Raw genomic sequence first — 22,005 nt, forward strand, 5'->3', positions numbered from 1 at the left:
TCACAGGGCCATAATGCTTTTTTGAGCATTACAAATTGCCTACACAGTTGGCCTTCATATCCTTGGATTTTGCATGAACGGATTGACAACATTCAACAACAAAAATATTCCAAAAGACAAACCTTGATTTCACCATTTTATAAGGAATACCATTTTAATGTGTCAATGTATGTAAAGGGACTTGAACATCCACAGATTTTGGTATCCATGGGAGTCCTGGAATCAAATCCCAGCAGATAGCAAGGGTCCACTGTGCTGGTATTACAAGAAAACAGGAAATTACATATTTACTCCTGGCGCCCCATTACATTTCCTTGCGCAGTGCCCCCATTCTCTTATTTTTTTTTTAATTTGTTAGTTGCATTTGTCTCCCACCTTTCCTCCAGTGGGAATCTTGACTGTCCTGTTCCCATTTTATTCTCACAACATCTCTGTGATATGAGAGAGAATGACCTGCCCAAGGTCTCCCAATGAATTTCATGGCTCACTAGGGGCTTCAAACTTGTCCATCCATTTCTTGGTTCAGCACTCTAAGCATAACGTCACACTGGCTTCTGATCTCATGTAACAGTTAAAATATCCTTTAAGCCAGTTTTCTGTATGGTTGAGTTGTGTATTTGAAAAAAAACAACTTTCCCTCCAACAAAGCAAAATGTTTGTGAAATGGAGGAGACTTTTCTTTTTAAAAATGCTTGCGATAGAACTGAACAGTTTGCGGTTCAAATGGGAAATAGCAAAAGGTCTTATTGGGCATGCCTCAACTCCAAATTACCAGAATGCAGTGAATTATCATTTCCTGATATTGAGAAGGTTGTTAAAACTGGTGTCAAATGCACACACAAAGGAAGCAGAGGACCTGAAGGGAAACTCTGGCTAGATATGGGGAAACAGTACATAGGAGATAAGCAAAGCGAGGAATAGTGAAGGAAGTGTGGAAACACAGATAATGCAATGAGCAGCATAAGTAAATACAGGAAAAATAAGGACAGTGTCAACAAAACTGCAGGTTGTCATGCACAGAGACTCAGGGACCCTTTATCGCTTAAAACCCCTGTAAAACAGTAATTTCCAAGTATTCTCAGAAGCAGTCATTCAGATCTTATAATCTTGGTCACCCTTGGTCTGCCATAACAGACTAACAGTGCTGAAAGGCAAGTGGACAGTGCAGCAGGATTTATTCTCGCTCCATTAGTTCTCAAGCCTGCCTTTTGTGGTCCTCTTCCAGGTAAATACAATGAGAACTGAAGGAAGGAGGTAGCAGTATGTTCAGCAGCTAATGCCTGCCTGTTTCACCTCTTGCTAGAAGAAAAGCAAGCCTAGCTCTTGAAATGAGACAGTGTCAGTAGGTACTACAGGCCAGTGTTTTGGCAGAAGGAAGTGGGAACAAGGGTTGCCAGGTGTTACATTGGCCTTTATAGCTGTGCAATTTGACCTGTGACTTCATCTGCAGCAATAAAGAAATGCCATTTTTTACATTATGAAGATAAAAAAAACAGCATTTGCTTGTTACTGTAAATTAAGGTGGGAATTGTGTGGCCTGTGGGCTTCATGCACCATGGGGTGTTTGTGTGCACACATATAGCTTGCAGCCCTTGAGTCCCTTGAAGCTCCTGCAACTTAAAAAAAAAAAAATTGGTTGTAAAAAGCCTCCATGGGCCATGGTTTTGGAATTAAACACTCAAGCCACAAAGCAAAAAAGTCCACCGAGTGACCAAAACATCACTTCTGATCACAGAAAATGGAAGTTATGGTGAAAATGTCCCTCAGCCCCCCAGTGTATGCCCTTTCCAGCCATAGCTCTAGACAATATTAAACACTGCCTTACCTCTAAAACAGGTATGGGAAAAGTCTGGCCTATATGCATTTTTTCAACTTGTTTTGCTCCAAAATGATCCCAAGTGAGGTTGTGGAGGGCATTTGATTGGCATTTGGAGGTGCTTCAGATGAAGAGTCAAAACAAATGTCTGCATTAAAAAAAAAAAAGACAATCCAATGGCCCAGGAAGCCAAAACTCATTTTGAGAATGCCTGCCATGACCCCTAGGGAATGTTTGTGGACATTTGGGGGTAAAACATTTGATTTTATTTTTGCAGGAGCAAATGAACTGTAGCTCTCCAAGATCTTTGGAGACCAATGCAGCCCCGTAGACTTCCACAGTTGTCCACCTATGCTTTAAAATGCCACACGTCCTGTAGACAGGAGCTATGGAGGGCTTATTGCCCTTGGTCTCCCATATAAATTATAGGGAGAATTTTAGAGATGTCAAAGCAATATAAAAAATTATTGAACGGATAACAAATGCAGCACTTTGTTGTTCTGTTTGTATTACTTCATCCCCATAAATGTATTTCCCTGAGGAATAATCTCCATGGAAGTAACTAGTTACAATTAAAACCACTGAGGAGCAGGTGACAATGAAGCTACTGGCGGGTTATAGACTGCCCATTTGGGGCGGGCTGTACCCGCCCCTTTCCCCGGTGTATTGGGGTCTCAGCTGCCAGAACGGCAGCCTCTGAGGCCCCGATCCGCCGCTTTTCAGGCTGCGGGGAAGCGGCAAAACGCTGCTTCCCCGCAGCCTGAAAAGGGGTGTCCTTGGGGCTTCATGCCCCAAGGACACCCCGCGGCGGTGGGGAGGAGAAAGGGGCCACTTGGCCTCTTTCTCCCTTGCTTTGCTGGGCGCAGCCGTCTGAAGGCTGCGCCCAACGACGCAAAGCGTCGCCGCAAACAGGAAGGAGCTCCAAAATGGAGGTCCTTCCTGGTCCGCGGAAAGGGCGCACTAAGCGCCCTGGCGCGGACTGACGATGTCACGTCTGCACCGCCCCGTATAGAGGTGGCGCGGTCGTGACGTTGTCATGGCGGCCCCCATGTGGAAGGGGAGCCGCCATTTTGTATGGATTCAGTCCGTACTAGGGTTAGGGGGGTGCGGAAGCACCGTACCTTCCTAACCCTAGTACGGACTGACTCCGTACTTTCATGGCGGTGTGTAACCTGCCTCTGTTACATTACATTACAATTGCAAAATGAGGAATAATTTCACTCCTTTTGCAGTGTAACTGCACTGTTTTAGTTATGAGTGCATGTGGCCTTTCTCCATATGAGTTTTGAAACACAAGCCAATGGTTTGTGGGACTGCTGATTTTTTTAAAAAGTAACTTTTAAAAAAAACCAATGTTGTTTTCTGCCTTCAAGTTGATTCTGACTTATGGAGAACCTATTATTACAATTTCCTGGCAAGAATGTTTGCCACTACCTTCCTCTAAGGCTGAGAGAGTGTGTCTTGTCCAAGGTCGTGCAATGGGTTTCCATGACTGAGCAGGGATACAAACTTCTCCTAGTCCAAGACTCAAACAGCTACAACATGACGATTCTTTATTTTAACTTAAAAAAAAAATCCTAGAAATACCTATTTCAGTCACTTTTGAAAAATGAATAAACAATTTAAAAAATGAATAAATACTAGAATAAATAAATAAATAGTAAAAATAAATAAATATTGTATTGAATAATATTCAAAAATATACTTTTGAATAATGGATAAATAGTAAATAGTTACTTTCTAAAAGCTGCATCTGCAGTGGTACTATGTTGAGGCCTCAGAAATGTTAATTGCTTTTTCAAACATATTTTTAGAAAGTCGATTCCCAAAGTCTATCTCAATTTCAGTAAACTGACAGTGTAGAATAGAAACAAAATGCCCTGAGCCCAACTCAACGAAACTGCTCATTCACTTCAAGTTTGTATCTGCAAGACTGCAAAAGAAACAGAAAATGAAGGTCTGAATAAAATGTGAGACATACCCAACTATCAAAAATGCTTTATTGATCAATGGAAAATTCATCTTCATAATTAAAGTACAAACAATATAATGTAGCTGCAATTAAAAAATAAAACAAGGATCCAAACCTGAGTAGAAGGATCAGAATTATTCAGATCCCACTTCCAGCAAAGGACATTTACAGTATATATGGCTGTATACACTCTGTGATGAGGCACTCAAGATATAAATGTCTAGAATATAATTTTAGATGACTTAAATACAGAGCCAGACATTTCCCCAAAAGACAGAGTGTCTGTTATGGATACACTGAATTTCCTTGTTTCTCAAACAGCAATTATTGGGTGGGGCAAGCGATTTTCTCTCCAACCACTGGTGTCAAATGGCTGTATGAATATTGCAGGCCTCTATTGGATTGTCCTCTGATATCATTTGTGACAAGCAGCGTAACACACCCACAAAATTTATTTCTCAGAGGAAGAAAGGTCCTTTACAGAAGTATTGATGTAACTCTTTTTCAGAAATGATGAATCCTGTAAGGATACATACAAGGATATACTCATAACAGTTTGGTCAAACTAGACAATACATTAACCAGACATTTTTCAGAACACATCTGAAAAAGATACTTCTGTTTGTCTTAGCATGTAATTTTTCCAAACTATGAACTTTATCGCACAGGGCTCCAGGCAGGAATGAGAACGGGACAAAAGGAGCCTGGAAGGGAACAGAATGAGTGGGGGACGCATTTTACTGCACACAAGGAGGCCCCTCACTCGTTCCGTTCCTTGCCCTTCCGTTCCCAATCTGTGCCCAGAGGAGGAGATTTTTGAGAACTGTTTTGAACAGTTCTCAAAAACCGCCCCCTCTGGAACGGATGGGGAACGAATGGGGAACAGAGTGGAATGAGTGACTTTGCATGCAGTAAAATGCGTACCCCACTCATTCCTGCCCCCTTCCGTTCCATTCTCATCCCTGCCTGGAGCCCATGGTGTGATAAAGTTCCATATTCTCTACATTTATCATGCTTAGTTTTGTGATTCATCACTGGAAAGTAAACAAAGACTTAATTTGCAAGTCTGATTGCTGAGGCACTTACTTCTGAGGAAATCCAGCTGTGGGAGTGCAAATGGGTACTAGCAGGAAATATAGTAGTGAATTTGTCTGATTTGTCAACTGTTTGGTCTTTCCCATCTTCATTTTTCAGATTTATTTGATGGGCCTACTCAATGCCAAGTTCATCTATATTTTAATCTAAATAAAGAGTTAAACACACTTAATCCCATGGAAATGAATGGGAATAAGTGAATTTAACTCTGCATGAAATTAATGCCACAAAAGATTGTTGTCTTGGTAAGTTTCTTCAGAGGGGGTTTGTCATTGCCATCCTAAATGGCTGAGACATTATGACTTGCCCAAGATCACCCAATGGGTTTTCATGACCAAGCAGGGATTTGAACCCTGCTCTCCAGAGTCATAGTCCAATGCTCAGACCACTACACTCACTGGCTCTCTGTAAGACTGTTATCAACTGTAAATTCTGAAGTTAAAGATCAATCCTAAGCATATTTTTGTTGTTCTGTGCATTCAAGTTGTTGTCAACTTATGGTAATGCCCATGGGGTTTTCTGGGGCTGAGAACGTGTGACTTGGCCAAAGTCAACCAGTGGGTTTCCATGGCTGAGCAGGGAATTGGACCTTGATCTCAAGAGTTGTACTCCAAGCTCAAAACACTACACCATGTTGGCTCTCCCTTAAGCATATTTACTTGGAAGTAAGTCTATTCCAAGAGAAGGTTCTCTTTAATTAATATTCTTAATCTCACAAAATTTTAAATAACCATATATTTTAAGAACTTTTGAAAAAATATGTAAAAAATTATACACTCCATTCTATAAAATATTTGCTCAAATTTATGCTGACTCTAGATCATATTAAAGCATTACAGAGTTCAGGTAAATAAGAAATAATATTTTAAACTCAAAATTTACAAGAATTTCAATATTACATTAGGGTTAGGAAGAGTTAGTTGAATGTTGCATTGTACTCTTTATGAAGCTACAAATTAATAAGTAACTACAAGAGCTACTAACTAAACCAGTTATTATAGAGCAATCTGAACAGCAACAAAAAACAAACATATCTCAAAAGATACTGTGTTGATTGATTGATTGATTGAAATTTTATTTATATACCGCCGTTCCTATGATCACGGCGGTTTACAAAACAAAATGAAAAACAGAGTCCTCTGGGCTGCTCCTGCCCAGGTGAGCCGGCTTTATGGAGGCCGCTCTTACCGGCCCCTCCCCCTGGAGAAACGCCGCTCCGGCGGCAAGGAAGAGTCTCTTTGGGCATGAATCTGTTGGATTCATGCCCTCTCAAATAAGTGTGATTTAAGATAAATGTGACCAGATTGAGCCTCACATATTTCAGTGGGTCTAATGTTAAGCATTCTGGTTCAATCCATTTTTTTACTTAGCAAAACCAATGAATAAAAACAAAGAACCAAGATTTTTCATGCACTCCTCTTCTATTTTCTTACCAAAAGAAAAGAAAAAAAAAGAAAAAAGAAAAAAAGAATAAATAATGTAATTATAATCAGTGGAAGAACTTAGCAAAATGGCAAAAGAAAATGTTATGATAATGAGCTATACAGGATGGATATGTTTGCATGTACACACACATACAATAATGAAATACAGCAATGATAAAGTTATGGCTAAGATCCAGTGATGTGCTTCTAATGGATCCCACTGTTTCCACCAAGTCCCTCTTGTTGAGTGCCAGGATCCCACTGGAGTTCCATCAGCAACTCCAGTCCCTATGGTACCCCCCCCCCCACTCCCCAACTTCTTCTAGATGGCTGAGAAAGTCTCTAGAACAGTTTTTTGACATTGGCATAGAAGGCAGCAAACAGGAGGGAGAAAGGAGATGTCAATTCTGCTGGCAGATATTATGAAGCCCACTGTTACATCTCAGCCAGTTTCTATAAATCTAAAACTAAAGGCAGTTTCTCTTTAATGTAAGATAAATAATGAATACAATGCTTAGTTTCTTAAAGGAAACACATATGATGTAAACAACTGATAAAGGACAAAGGTATGTCATTTGAATAATTTTATTTCCCAATTCACCTCTAGGTTCATTTGGGAACCTTTTGAAAATGATGTTTTCCAGTGCACAGTTATTAAAAGAAAACAGGTGTGAAGATGAAATCACATTGGGGGTGAGAAAGGCTTGCTGGAGTTTTAAATACCCACAGGTTGCAAGCCACTGTACACTTATTGAGGGACAAATCCCTATTTTTCCCTCTTGAAGGAGGCCTTTGCTCCCAGTTTAACAGATAACAGTGCATCTGTAGGCAAGTGCACCATGCCTTCTTTAAGAATTCTCCCGAGTGCCAGAAGGATTTTAAAAAAGGAAGCAAGCTACTCATTGAAGGAATCAGTTTGAGCCCAGAGCTGAGCCTCCCTTATTCAGATTGTGCTTGGCTCCTGCTGTTGGATTTATGGGAGACAGATGCTGTTGGGCTACATAGGTTTTTGTTCCAATTCAACAGGGCTTTTCTTAGGCATATTATGAACTTCATTTGAAGATACTGCTTCCTCTTTGAATGACTGTTACTGTTCCAAGCAAAGTATGGCCTCAATAAACTCACACAGAATAACAAAAGATTTTTTTTAAAAAAAAGGAAATGGAAAGGATTTAAAAGGATGGATTCTGGCTTCATTAGAAGACTTGGATTTAGAGCATTAAATCATGAATACACAAACATGAGGTATCATCAAATGACCTTCAAAAATTGAAAGCAGAGTGTCCCAATACTTCCTACCCTTTCAAATGAATGCCCTGTAATGATAAAACACATACTTTATCTGGGATTATATAAATAAATAAAATTGCATCAGCTCTTTGAATTGCATAAAACACTGGTTTCACAGGCTTTTAGGTGGTTTAACAGACTAATCTGTTCTTCTTTATGCATAATTTACACATGCTTTTCAATACATATGTGGAGGCCATGTTTTCTCCATTGTTCAGCACCTCTCAGGAAAGTGAGAAATTTTCAGTGTGATGGAGTCATAAGATATGGCTTAAACAGCAGTCTTCTGTGATAAAATGGCAACAGGTTTATGTGAACAATTGATGCCGGTATCAAATGCTGATTCTAGTAAGCGGAATCTTTTGCACTGCAAAATTAAATTCAGTTTTCACAACAGGAACAGTTCATCATCCTTGCACAAAGTTAAGCAATTGTGTAGAATGACCTTTCTGCCACAGAGTTCACCTGAATGACAGAGACATCTTTGTTTGAATTGTTACAAGTTCTTCATGTTTTCTATCCAAATTATCTCCACATGCAGAAACTCTCTACAGAATTCAAAAGCTCACATCTCTAGGAAAAGAAAGGAAGAAAGGAAGGAAAAGCAGTTAAAAGAATCCATGGTACATAATAGTGACTATTTTCGAAGATAGGCATACTATGGCGCGTTACAGACCGCTGTATTGTGGCAGTCTGGCTCCGCCTCCGCTTTCAGTGTCTGGGAGCTGCAGCGGCCAAACCGCGCAGCTCCCAGACGCTCCGAGGAAGGAGCGTGGACATTGCGCTCCTTCCTGGGCCCCGGAAGAGATGCCACGAGGTGCTAGTCGCGCACTCGCGGTGTCACTTCTGGGGTGCGACATGCAGACGCGCAGCGTCTGCTACGTCAATATGGCGGCGGCCGTGTGGAACGGCCGCTGCCATTTGTCATGGACTCTGTCCGTGATAGGGTTAGGGGTGTCTGGAAGAGACGCCCCCTTTTCAAACTGGGACGTCCTCAGGACGTCCGTAATGGCGGTCTGTAACCCGCCTATACTTCTAATTTAATTCTCACCACTAATTCCATTCCAGAATATTTCAATGAAAGCCAAATCTTTCTGACTTCTGTAAATTCTGTGAAATATGCAGAATAACAAGTGTATAAAGTCTTTACCAGATCTTTATCTTCAACCTTTACCCAAGATTAGGACTTGCTCTGAAGATGGGCTATATCACTACAAGAAATATCACCATTACCTTCACAAGACCATAAATGAGCAGATAAAAAGCATTTTGTCTATTATAACAGAATGTCTCCTCCTAGGGAGCTTATAGGCTACATTTCACACTTTTTTATCTTACATCTTCTTGGAGCCTAAATCTGTTCATGCTCTCTTAGAACTAAAGATATTATACAGGCATTTACAAAGTGAAAAGGGAAAACTGGATAGAGAGAAGTTTTTCATCTTCTCATGTATTACTAGAATCCAATAGAGTCATCCACTAAATATGAATGGCGGGGAGAGATATAAGGATGTCTTTCCTCATGCAGCAAATGGTTAAAATGGGATTAGATAAATTAATGGAGGCTAAAGCCATCAATCGTTGCTAGTCAGAATCTCTGCGTCTCACCCCTATATTAAAGATAGGTGTTGTATTCATGTCTCATTTATAGGCTTTCCATAGGAAGCTGGTTGGCTACCAGAAAGCTCAACTAGTTATGCTTTTCAGTCTGATCCACTACAGTTTTCTGATATTCTCAACAAACTCCACTGTGTTCAGCCAACCTTACTGTGAGTGGCAGATTAGCAAGCAAAAGGGCCACAGTAGTCAAGGAAAGATAGAAATACAGTGTATAAATATAACAATAATGAGTATTACTTTTTAAAAAGAGAGAGAGAAGACAAAAATGTACAATAAATAAAACTAAATGTTTACAGTTTTACCTGTGGAAAGTTAAAGGTGACTTCCATCTCTACTACAGATTAATACTACTGTATTAAACTGTGTACTCGTTTTGTTTAAAATAAGTCTGAGCTACAAAGTCCTTCATAAACTATTGGGAAAAATGTTTTTCTTCCTGTCACTTTGATAGATGGTATCAGCAAATATTGGTGCTACTGTTTGACAAGGCAAAGTGACATTATAGAATAGAAGTACTGGCAGACAGCCCAGGAATTCCATCTTGCCATTAGTCCAAAACAACCTGAATCTGTTGCCATTTTCAGTGTGCCACATGGCCAGTGTTTTCTTTTATTATCCTCTAAGCATTTGATGGAAACTTAACAATACTAGAGTTTGTTGTATTTATAGGTCAGCCTGTGACCCAACAGCATCGGAAGCTGCCTTACACCAAGTCAGATTTTTGGTCCATCTCAGCTAGTGTTGTCAATTCTGACTAGCAGGAGCTTCTCAGTGATGCAGACACGTATCTTTCCTAGCTCTATCTGGGGATCCCTGACATTGCCTGATAGCCAAGGATTAACCAAGCCTGGCCTGCTGAGCTTCCAAAATCAGACAAGATCAGGTTTGGTCAGGGTTGCTTGACTCATTTTTGGAAGTTATCAGCCACAGCTCACTATGCGAGAGACTCAGTATGGCAGTGCTGGGTTGTGAGTTGTTCCAGCTTTTCAACCCTTTCCTTACTTCACTCCCTTAAGATTTCATATTATCATTCAGCAATCTGACAGCCATGCACTTTTCTCTTTATATTGCTTTTTTTGAAGAGCTGAATGTGGAACTGTGGCAGTAAAGGAGTACTGGAGAGAATGCTTGTCATGGGAATAAATTTCTACCAAGATTGTCTATTGCCAAACCACTGACCTAGAGCTTTCTAAACCTCAGAAAAGCCCAGGGACTATTTTGAATCATGACATGTTTTTAAATTGTTATAATGGGGGGAAATCCAAGTAGCTCTATATTTCCATAAATATCGCAGCAAACTGTGGGCTAGAATTCCTAATCCAGGTTTCTTGCAGAGGATATGAAGCGAAGTTTATCTGGGGAAAAGGAGGGAGGGGGGCTTTCCAGTTTAAAATCTCTGCACATTTGGACATAAGTTATCAAATGAATTTATCTTTCATATACAGTATGTAGTACAAAAAGACATTGTTTGACAGGAATTCATGATTTCCTTAAAAAGTAAATTTTTCTATATACGGTGGACTTTCCCCATCTGCAGGGGTTTGGTTCCAGGCCCCAGCACAGATGAGAAAAATGCAGATTTTGTGCCCCATATTATTCTATATGTGTCCACTGGCGTGTCAGTGTGTTTGCATGCATGCATGCATGCACCATCATTTGATAATATGGCATGTGGTGATCTGAAGGTGGTCAGATCCATAGATCACCAGCCCGGTGGTATGGAGGGTCCACTGTAATACCATAGAATTTGACTATACTTTAACTGTTGAGGAAAATCACCAATATTTCTGTTCCTGGGACAACAACAGAACAGAAGGTTGTAGAGAGGAAGGGGGTTGTTATTTGTTTCTGCTGCTTTGTACCTCTGCTTCACTAGTGAGACTGCTCTTTGCAGGACTAAACCCTGACTCAGCAGGTACTTCTCACCATCCACCACAGATGCCTTGCATGTCTGGAACACAAAAGCATGACTCTTGTGGGGGGCAGGTTCACTGTTGGTGAGTGCATTACCAAAGAGGAATTGCTCCTTTGAGGGAGGACATTTCAGGGAAGGGCCTGTGCTTTTGAAGCAAAGGGGTTGGATTGGATGGCTGTTGTGCCATTTAAATGAATGGGGCTCATGCATGCTCCGGCACGGCAGCATGTCCGCACAACAGGCGCACACCCCATTATTCCCTATGGGACCTGCCATCCTTTCTCCCAATGCAGCTTTCAGCGTATGCTAAAAGCTGTGTAAAGCGCGCCCGCGTATGACACAGGCACAATGTAGACTGGATGAGGGCAAACAAATTGAAACTTAATCCAGTCAAAACAGAAGTGTTCTTGGTCACTAGGAAGGCAGGTCAGGGAACAGAGATGCAGTCTGTGTTAAATGGAGTTACAGTTCCCCTGAAGACACAGCTTTACAATTTGAGTGTACTCCCAGACTCAGCTTTGAACTAGAGGCCAGGTTTCTGTGGTGGCCAGAAATGCCTTTGTACATTTATTTATTTATTTCAAGGATTTATATCCCACCCTTCTCCCACAAAGGGATTCATTGAAAGCTTGTACACCAACCTTGCCTGTTCCTTGAGATGCTGGGTGTGGTCACAGTGGTAAATGCCTTAGTTATATCCCATATGGACTAGTGTAACATATTCTACTTGGAGTTGCCTTTGAAGAATGTTTGGAAACCTCAGCTGATCTAAAAATCTGTAGCCAGCCTGTTAATTGGAGCAGGTTACAGAGACCATGCAATGCCCCTCTTGAAACAGCTCCACTGGCTGTTTCTGGGCAGAATGTATATTCATGGTTATGACTTATAAAACCCCAGGCTATTTAGCAGACCATGTATGAACTGGCCTTGGGTCTTTTTATGTTTTTAATTATATTGTTTTAAATGAAATGTAGTAGTGATGGGTGACTTTTATCCTGATATTTGCTGGAATTCAAACTCAGCCAAATCCGCAAGGTCTAGCAAATTCCTCACTTGCCTTGAAGATGATTTCATTGTCCAAAAGGTGGAAAAGGCAACAAGGGGGTCAGCTATTTTGGATCTGATCCTAACCAAGAAGGATGACTTGGATAATGGGGTGCAAGTGGTGGGATCCTTAGGTGGAAGTGACCATGTTCTCCTGGAGTTTGTTATACAGTGGAAAGGAGAAGCCAGGCAGAGTCAGACACGCATTCTAGACTTTAGGAGAGCAGATTTCAGTAAACTTAGAGAAGTATTGAGGGTGATCCCATGGTCAGAAACATTAAAAGAGAAGGGAATTCAGGACGGATGGGAGTTTCTCAAAAGGGAGATACTGAAGGCACAATTTCAAACAGTTCCAGTGAGGAAGAAAAACGGGAGGTGTCTCAAGAAACCAGGATGGATGACTAAGGAACTTTCAACTGAGCTAAGTTTTAAACGGAACATGTGTAAGAAATGGGAAAAGGGGGAAATCACAAAAAAGGAATTCAAAGAAATAGCAGGCATGTGTAGGGACAGAGTCAGAAAAGCTAAAGTGCAGAATGAACTCAGGCTTGCTAGAGAGGTTAAAAAGAATAAAAAGGGATGTTTTTGGATATGTCTGCAGCAAAAGGAAGAAGAAAGAAATGGTAGGGCCACTGCATGGAGAAGATGGCAAAATGCTAACAGAGGACAGAGAAAAGGCAGAATTACTCAACACCTTCTTTGCTTCAGTCTTCTCAGAAAAGGAAAAGGGTGCTCAACTTGAGGATAATGGAGCAGAGGACAGAATAGGGGAATTTCAGCACAGAGTAAGTAAAGAGATAATAAAGGAATATCTGGTTAATATAAACGAATATAAATCTCCAGGAATTAAATAAAATGCTCTTAAAGATATAGTGTTACAGTGCAAAAGTGCAATTTCACTGATGCACTGATGCACAACAAATATTAAAAAATTGTTTTGAAGGGAGAAGAGATATTTTTGTTCTCATACATCTTGGAATTAAAAAGATACCCATTGGAGAATGGGAATAAAATGCTGCAGCCAGGAATTGTCAGAAAATAGTCTGGGACAATAGAATTTGCCCAGTTATTTTTTTAAAAAAACAAAAAACCTGAGAACCATAGCACCAGATACTGTAATCCCCAGCAATTTCAATGCATTTTCTGCTATGGACCCACACATTAGGGACTGCAACTTACCTCTATATCACTTACTGATTGAGGCTGATGGCTTCTGAACTCCAAAAGCAGTGATAAAGATATTCACTACTACTATAATAAAGACCAGTCCAGTTGCAAGATTATTCAGGAAATCCAGTTTGGCATGTTTTGCAGGATTATTAAGGTCATATTTGACTGCAAGAAAAAATAATGTGAAAGATGATTATTTTATCACAGGAGCACAATTACAAATGTAGCAGATGCTTATTACTGTTCTCTAAATATCTACTAGGGGTGTAATGTGAGTATTGTTCTCTAAGCAGAACCAGTGTGGTGTATCATTTTGAGTGTTGGACTAAGACTCTGGGAGACAAGAGTTTGAATCACTGCTCAATCAGGGTACTCCAGTGACTCACCTTGGGCAAGTCACACTCTCTCAGTTTTAAGGAAATGGCAAACCTCCTCTAAATAAATCTTGCCAGGAAAACCCCATGGCAGGTTCTCTATAAGCAAATGGGCAAACCACTGTTTTCTAACAACTGCTTCAGTAGAAAAGAAGCCAGTATAAGGAAGTATACTGTAACAAGAGATGTAACAAGAGATCTCATATGAGAAGTGTGAAACAATGATTTTGAGTTCAGTCACTCCCAGTCTAACACTCTCTATATGTGAAGTTAAAGGCTTTCATGCCCAGCATCCATAGTTTTTGTGGGTTTTTCGGGCTATGTGGCCATATTCTCCCAGCATCCATAGTTTTTGTGGGTTTTTCGGGCTATGTGGCCATATTCTAGACTTTATTCCTGACATTTTACCTACATCTGTGGATGGCATCTTTAGAGAAGATAATGTTTCACCTGCATCTGGGGCTGGCATCTTCATTCTGCCACAGATGCAGATGAAACGTCAGGAATATGGAGCCCTGGTGGCGCAGTGGTTAAATGCCTGTACTGCAGCCATTCACTCAAAACCACAAGGTTGCGAGTTCAAGACCAGCAAAAGGGCCCAAGCTCGACTCAGGCTTGCATCCTTCCGAGGTCGCTAAAATGAGTACCCAGACTCTTGCTAATTAGCTTACTTGCTGTTCACTGCTATGATCTTTGGAATAGCGGTATATAAATAAAACAAATTATTATTATTAATAAACCCTTCTAAAACATGGCCACATAGCCTGAAAAATCTACAAAAAACTACTCTCTATATGTTTTGGACTTCAAGTTACTTGATCCTTCATCATTAGCTCTGTTCACGGGAGCTGAGGGGAACTGAAGTCCAAAACATTTGGAGAACACTAGGTTGGGAAAGGCTGATTCAGATTTTAATGAGCTATTTTTCCCCCTCTTGATGCCTTTCACTAGCTTTTTGACAAACGTTTACAAACACAACCCAATTTTATGCATGTTAAAGTACTGTATTTGGAAGAAAATATTTTAAATAAGGAAATAATTACTATAATCAACAGAATGAAAAGACTTCTTAATCTGGAATCTACCGTGTTTACCTAATTTTAAACGGTATATGAAAATTTATCTTTTGATTGCTGAAAACATGTTTGCCCAAAATTTGCCTCTTATTCCACATCAGCTCTCTGTGGTGATTCCTTCTTACTGCTTTCATTTTTACAAATAGAGAACATTTCACTTGCTTAATCAAATGGCATGGGTCAAAGACTTGCAAGTGATGCTTAGTCTTATTCAATGCTTTGGTTGTATAAAACATCATTACCTTGTGTTTGCTTGTGTCTTCTATTTGCCTGAGTTGCTAAATGGTAAAGACAGTTGGATGAGCAGAAATGTAGCTCACGTGGAGTTATTTTTATTCTTAGCTCTTAAAAATGTATAAATGGGCTAAATTAAATATGTATGCTTGCTCATGAAATCATATGAAGAAGTGTGCCACATTTCTCTTCCTCAGCTCTCTCCCCAAATGACCTTCCATTAGCTGACTTGTCACAAAGCAAGGAACAGAAAGAACAAATCTGAGTCCAAGATGTTTTTGCTTTGTTGGATTTTCTATCACAAATATGCACGAGCCATGTCAGAGTGGGGTCCAGTTTGTCCACAGAACAATGACTGTGAACATATGAATGGGTGAAACTGGCATGATCACCAAACCTTTCTTTTGTTTTTATTTGTTTAAGGTGATTCCAGCAAAATAAGAAAGATGAAGTAAGGGCTTTAAAAGTTTCAAGTACCAGTACAAAGATTCTTTGTATTCCATAAATACTATTTTATTTTGAAGGTACACACATTGGGTTGAACCAGTTACAGAAAAACTACTGGAGATTTTACTTACTTCATTCATAGGAGTACTTTATTCCTGCATGATAAAGGGTTGGACTAGAAGGCCCTTTTGGTTTCTCCCAACTCGATATGGTTCTATGATCTCTTTGAACAGTAGGGTTCCCTCCTTCACAAAATACTTTGCAAACTCCCCCAAGGGATTGAAGTAGACTATTGTGTGACCTCTCATGGGAAATTCCTGTCCAAAATTCCCAAAGTATGCAGGCCTGTTCTCATGGATCTTGGCCACAGCACCTCATTTCTCAGATACTATAATAATTCAAAACAAAAAGCATGATTCCAAGAAATGGAAACAGTCCAGAATTATCCAAATGATGCAATGGGGGGTTTTCAGAAGCTGATACAGCTATTAGATTACAACATTAGGGTATTTTTCCCCCAGTAGGCTGCTCTAACTGCTACTGGCTCAGTGCAGAACTCCCTGATTAACGTATTCAAAAAGTCATCCAGTTTTGCAGCTGACATATGCAATGATTCTTCAACATTGTGGGCATGGGAGAAGGATAAAAAAGCAAGAATGTCTATTAAGAAAGCAATGTTCTGAGTTTTCAAGGGGAATTACAGTAATCCTATTCCATTATTAAAGTACTACACAATGGAGCTATACTCAAAGCTATTCTTAAGTACAGGTATTGTTAAGGATTTTATTATAGTAATCTAATCCTACTGTCATTGCCTTCTTTTTTCACTTTAAAAAAAAGAAATGAAAAGGCTGTTTAAAAGTGAGCTTTTTACAGGATGAATATGTGGTTGTGTAATGCCACCTTAAGAAGATCCTCCTCACAGACACAACTAAAATGGGAACATTCCCATTCAAAACATCCTCCCCTGGCACTCTCACAGCTTTTAAATGTTGTAATCTGGGCAGGAAGTCCTGGCATTTTCAAACAGGCAAAAAGTTCAACTTTGCTCACTTCCCAATTCAACATAGAAAGAGGAATGCATGCTTCTCTTCTCATTTTCATGAACAGAACAAGTTGCTGTTAAGGCACAATGAAAAAAAAAAAAACCTGAAAGATTTCAACCACTTCTAGTTGTAATTTTTTTTAAAAAAAGATATTAAAAGCAGAGCAGGGAAGAGGGGAGATTTCTACTAAAACAAATACAGAGGCTTGGAATCTGCTAAGAGGAAGCTGCTCTGAAAACCCAGGGCAAAAGGCATAGAAAAGGTTCCTAGCAGCTGAGCTAACCACTTCCTTCCCTTTCTGCCCCAAAATTTAAAGACAGCCAACAATCAGGATCACAAAAACAACCAGTTTAAAGAGAAGAGCAACCAATTTGGGCCCCATTCACACTGCAAAGTAACCCGCATCTCCGATAGCTGAGTAAGCTATCATATCGATTTGGATCACTCTCATTTTGATCTGGAATGGTGGCAAGTGGAAACTTCAGACTGGATTTAAATGTCATGGAGAGATTCACTGCCTTAAAACATAGTGGGAATTGTGAATCAATTTTGAATCGATTCACAGATGCAAATCTCTCTCTGCAAAAAAACTAAGTTTGACTGGCCCCTAGGACCTGAATTTCCCTGAATCAAGAAAATGTCACGTTCCTGTCAAAGTGAAGCTGCTAATATCAATAACATGAGAAGACACAGACAGATGTGTGGATGGCTGCAGCTCTCCTGCCTTTCTTTTACTCCAAGAACTGAATAACGTATGTGAATGAAATTTCCCAAAGATGGCCTCCCAAGGCATGTTTGCTGCATCGGCCTCCCAGCTGGTGTTGTTCACACAAAATCCAAGGTGGAACAACAGTTTACTTTCCACAAACTGGGTTGATCCAGGATCATCATTAACCTAAGATAGAGAATGCCATTGAAATTGATGGGATTTAAGTTAGCGTGACTAACAAGTCCCATTCATTTCAATGTCTCTTCCCTAAGTGGAACCCATGTTGAACTTTACTCAGTGTTTCCGTAGATGAGTGAGAAACATTATCTTTCAGTGGACTTTCTGACAAGCTCAGAGGCTGGAACTTAAGAGTGATATCCCTAACTAGAAACTGGAGTGATGCAGTTGTCTCACCTTCCACCCTTTCAAACTAGACGGACAGGAATCTATGGTAACTATCTGCTGTCTGCTTTTTCAGAAGCATGTGTTTCAAAGAGAATACTTTGAAAACTGTTTTGGAACAGTCTGTTACAAAAAAAATAGGGAACAGATTTCAAAAAGTTGAAGTTAAAAAATAACATACCCAAGTGACTCTAAAAAAAAATCCATTTTGGTTTAAACTAGTAGAGTCTACGTAGGAATAAGCTTTGGAAATACAGTATATAGCTACAAGTCCTTGCACATAGAGTCAAGTCTCATTTCAACTACTATATCTTTCCAAATCATGGAGGGCTTTCAAACTGTTTACTCTGATGGCCTAATAAAGGTAGAGTGCTGTTATTTTCAAAGCTGTAACTCAAAAGAATACTATTTATATAGCTGGAAAATGACAGAGTATTTAAAATACTTAGCTAGTGGAAGATGAGTATAATTCAGTGGCATAAGTATAATTCAGCCTATAAATCCTGGGGTTGAAAGGACAATTTCTACATATTTTCCGAGCTAAAAATTACTCCTTAGAATCAAAAGTACAATCTACTAGTTTATTTTTTTTAACCACAAGTTAAGAATGAGAGACTATCAGCTGGTACTTTAGTTCCTGGACTAAAAATTCTCTAATCCTGTTTGTCATTGATCAGAAAGCCATGATATCCCTGGGGGGAAAACCCCAAAACAAAACAAAGAACCCATGCCTGATCACCTGAAATGCAAAAGGTGGCTGAGAGCCTATATAGACCATTGTTATATGACAGTGTGGGGGTATGGTGTCACACCAAGCACCCACACATTGCCCCCACACCAGCATCACATCATGTGCCCAACCACACAGTGAGGGGCATCATGGCACTCCGTTGGCAGTGTTTAAATGCACTGCGCCAAAGGAGTGCTGAAAAGCTTCCACAGCCATCGCTAGGATGCCCTTTCCGTGATGCAAAAAGGAGCCACTTTTTGTAGTTTCTTTTTGCACCATGGAAAGGCCAGATGAGGGCCGCAGTGTGCGGCAAGGAAAGGGGCGGCACTGAGCCCCTGAGTTAGTTTTACTCACATGCACCATTTCAGATTTCAGTAGTGAAGAACTATATGATTTGGGACAACTTTCATGCCACAATGCACTGTATTTAAAAGGCAGTTAAAGTAGTACTGAACCACCAAATCATGGCTTAGCATACCTATATATAAATCTTCTGGCTTTCATCTAGACAGCTGAATATATTTTTACTGAGTTCTTAAATACTCGGGAAACCCTACTACTTTTTAGGTGTGTAACAGTATGGAATGGGAAGAGTGGGGCTTGTAGGACTGTCACTGTGTTGCATCTTCTGCTGGTCTGCCCATGTGTTGGGGAAAACATCTACAAAGGAAAGCCTGTCAATGTCAATGGTACACAGGAAAATGTTTCCTATGCTTTGGTATCTTGATTGTTGTTGTTACTGTTGTTGTGAGGTACCTTCAAGTCAACTCTGGTGATCTAATCATAGGGCTTTTTTTGGCAGGATTTATTCAGAGGAGGTTTGCCATTGCTTTCATTTAAGGCAGAGACAGTGGGGTTTTTTCAAGGTCATCCAGTGAGTTTCCACAACTGAATTTGGATCTTGGCATCCCAGAATCCTAGTCCAACACTCAAACCACTACACCCAGGATTCCCCCAGGGTTACCCCACTGCACCCCTCCTTCATGTCAATACTAAACTGACATGAATGGGATGTTTAAACCACACAGCCACAAGGGCACCCTAGTGTGGGAAAATACCTTGTCTTATAAGGAAATCCAGTAAACTCAGCATGGGGGAGCTAAAGAGCATGTAGGCAGATGGATATATCAAGATCAGAATCTGCATAATCCTGCACTGATAGGAGTGATCGTGGGTGATAGACCTGGTGTTTACAAATGAACAGAAATCCAAGTACACTCCCCTCTGTGAGCAATACTCCTTTGTTTAAGGACATTAATATTGATTGTCCAGCCATTCTCAATTTTTTTTTTTGTTAATTCTTCCCTCCTGAAAATCCTTTCACATCCTGAAACCAGCCCCAGGACATGATATGCCCTATAAAAATTCCTACCCAGGCACCACCAATCCAGTCTCATTTGAGGTCAGACAGACACTCTGTTCATATCTCACTTGACTCCTCAGCATAACCTGGCATGCCAAGATCCTAAGGCAGCTGTTGAGCCATTTTCCTCCTTACAGTGTCCCCCTGATTGTAACTACACATCTGGAATTGCTACAGTATTACCATCTGCAAACCTCTTTAAGCTGCTATCTGCTACTACCTTTATATCATTAGTTCTTGAATATATGTGTGAGTGGGTGTCTCGTGTGAAATGAAATTATGTTAAATCTGCAGTCTGGAGTCCTCTTTCTCTGAACCATTATACACAGGTTTGATCTCCACTTTAGTTGCCCAAGCCTTTTCGGCTGTTGTCATTTGAGTTAATATAATCCCAATATTTGAATATTAAGTGTGGGTGTCCTCGTGGGGCCCTTGCATTTTGGGTAACAAGGGGGTGCAAGATGGAATTTGAGATAGTGCGACAACGAGTGGCTTGTGTCCTTGAATTTTCTTAATAAAATGGAATCTAAATGCTCAATTTAGATTTGCATTTTATGAATCGAGTTAAAAGCTTTTTTAAAAGTTCAGTTTCTACATATTGTATGTGGTTCAATTTGTTGTTCAAAAATTCAAAATTAGACTTCTTCATCTTCAAATGTCACATTATTTTTGCAGTGGATGCAAACATTAATCAAACATTACCTAGAGTTGTGGGCCATAGAAAAGATTGGGAACTACTGCACTATGCTATACTTGTCCAGGATCTCAAATCAGATGTAAGCAGTTACATAGTATAGTTTAGAAAAATTACTTTTTTGGTTGACAACTCCCAGAATTCCCCAGCCAGCCAGCTGCATGATTCTGAAAGTTATTGTCTCCAAAAGTAACGTTTCCAAGTTCTGAATGTACAAGAGACTTTCTTTTACAGAGGGAACACAAAAGGGGAACCAGCAGGATTCCTTTAAATCAACTCTTCCACATAATTAAAATCATGGAGAAGGAATACTCGAAACAGGTTACTGAGTAAATATCTTCATTTGAACAAACCACTTTTGTTCAAAGTAGAGCCCTATTTAAACAGAAAGATGAATATCATAAACAAAGTTTATGGCACTATAGCAGAAAAACAAGTATAATTATTTACACCATCATACATACCAAGAAATATTAGAAGGACACCTACTCCAACTTGAAGTATGAGTGAGATGGAGATGAGGGCAATAAGTGGGACATAGAATGAGAAGGAAGGTCCTTGTTCCATGACTGCTTTGAGCTGGGATGCATTGGCCATGAGCAAAGCAATGTCCAACATGCTCTCTGCTGCACTCTTCTTATTGGCATAATGGTTAATGTTAATTGGTCTGTTGTTTCTCTGTAGCCATTGTCTTTGAGGCTGAAAGACAAAAATTCAAATACATATGTCAAAGAGTAGTAATATAGATTGCAGCAGAAACATGATCACAGCAGGAAGACCAACAGCATGTTAACAAGCTGGAGAGAAAGCAGTATCTTCAGCATTTCCCCCCTCCCCATCAATGTATGTATAGGAGAGGCAAGGCAGTTCAGGGGGAAATAGCCAGGCAAGGGATGTGTGAGACTGATGATTTCTGACTGGACCTCAATGAACTTCCTTGTGAAGGAAGAAAGCTTCTCTACATTCTATGGCTCAAATGCTACCGATAGTCTAAATAGAACAAATCTATTGAACTGTTGAATGATGAACCAATACTTATGTAAATGCCATTAAACAGAATGGATCTACTCTAGTTGGGATTACCAATGGATTCAGGCCTGGTCAACCACAATTAGAACAAACCCATTAAGCTGCTTTACAACTGAAGTGTTTATTACAGCTCCAAGTCTGACAATTATTAGCACTGTTTCAGAATTTATGAGCTCTAAACATTTCAGATTTAATCATTTTAAAGATCCAGTTTAAGCATTACTGTGTGGGTTGAGAAATCTTACCTACTGGGCTTTCCCTGGAGCCATCATGTTCTAGCAGTTGCCAATCCTTACACAAATCCTGGGTAGCACAGGTTGGATGGAAACTACACCAATGTGCTAACAGTGAACAACTAGGTTACCTCTAGTCATATGGAACCTGGCCTGGGTGGGGAATACCTTCTCTTTACTCATTGACAGATCCATACATCTAATATAGAGAGTAGTTTAACCCTAAGGGTTGTTTTTTTTTATTCATACAATGGCTGGATGGAAATCACCCACAGAATTCCGAGTTTCTTGGAAGAAGCCTATGAAATAAATTACAAGTTCA

The 22,005-nt window shown here is 40.0% G+C and overlaps 1 protein-coding gene across 4 annotated transcripts in view; it reads right to left on the minus strand.

The window, feature by feature from the left end:
• Positions 1–3,798: 3,798 nt before the first annotated feature.
• Positions 3,799–22,005, minus strand: part of NINJ1 (ninjurin 1) — a 41,162-nt gene continuing 22,955 nt past the window's right edge. Inside the window, exons 2-4 of one of the 4 annotated variants that reach the window (XM_042453979.1) lie at positions 20,886–21,120; positions 13,371–13,511; positions 3,799–4,308 (exon numbers count right to left, since the gene is read on the minus strand). In XM_042453979.1, coding sequence (XP_042309913.1) covers positions 4,247–4,308; positions 13,371–13,511; positions 20,886–21,120 — 438 coding nt within the window. In that variant the 3' untranslated portion in view covers positions 3,799–4,246. Of the gene's footprint in view, positions 8,171–13,355; positions 13,512–20,885; positions 21,121–22,005 lie in introns of all 4 variants that reach the window. The other 3 variants (XM_042453981.1, XM_042453982.1, XM_042453980.1) reach the window with 3 other exon arrangements.

The sequence above is a fragment of the Sceloporus undulatus genome, chromosome 2 (genome assembly GCF_019175285.1).
Source record: "Sceloporus undulatus isolate JIND9_A2432 ecotype Alabama chromosome 2, SceUnd_v1.1, whole genome shotgun sequence".
Classification (NCBI taxonomy): Eukaryota; Metazoa; Chordata; class Lepidosauria; order Squamata; family Phrynosomatidae; genus Sceloporus; species Sceloporus undulatus.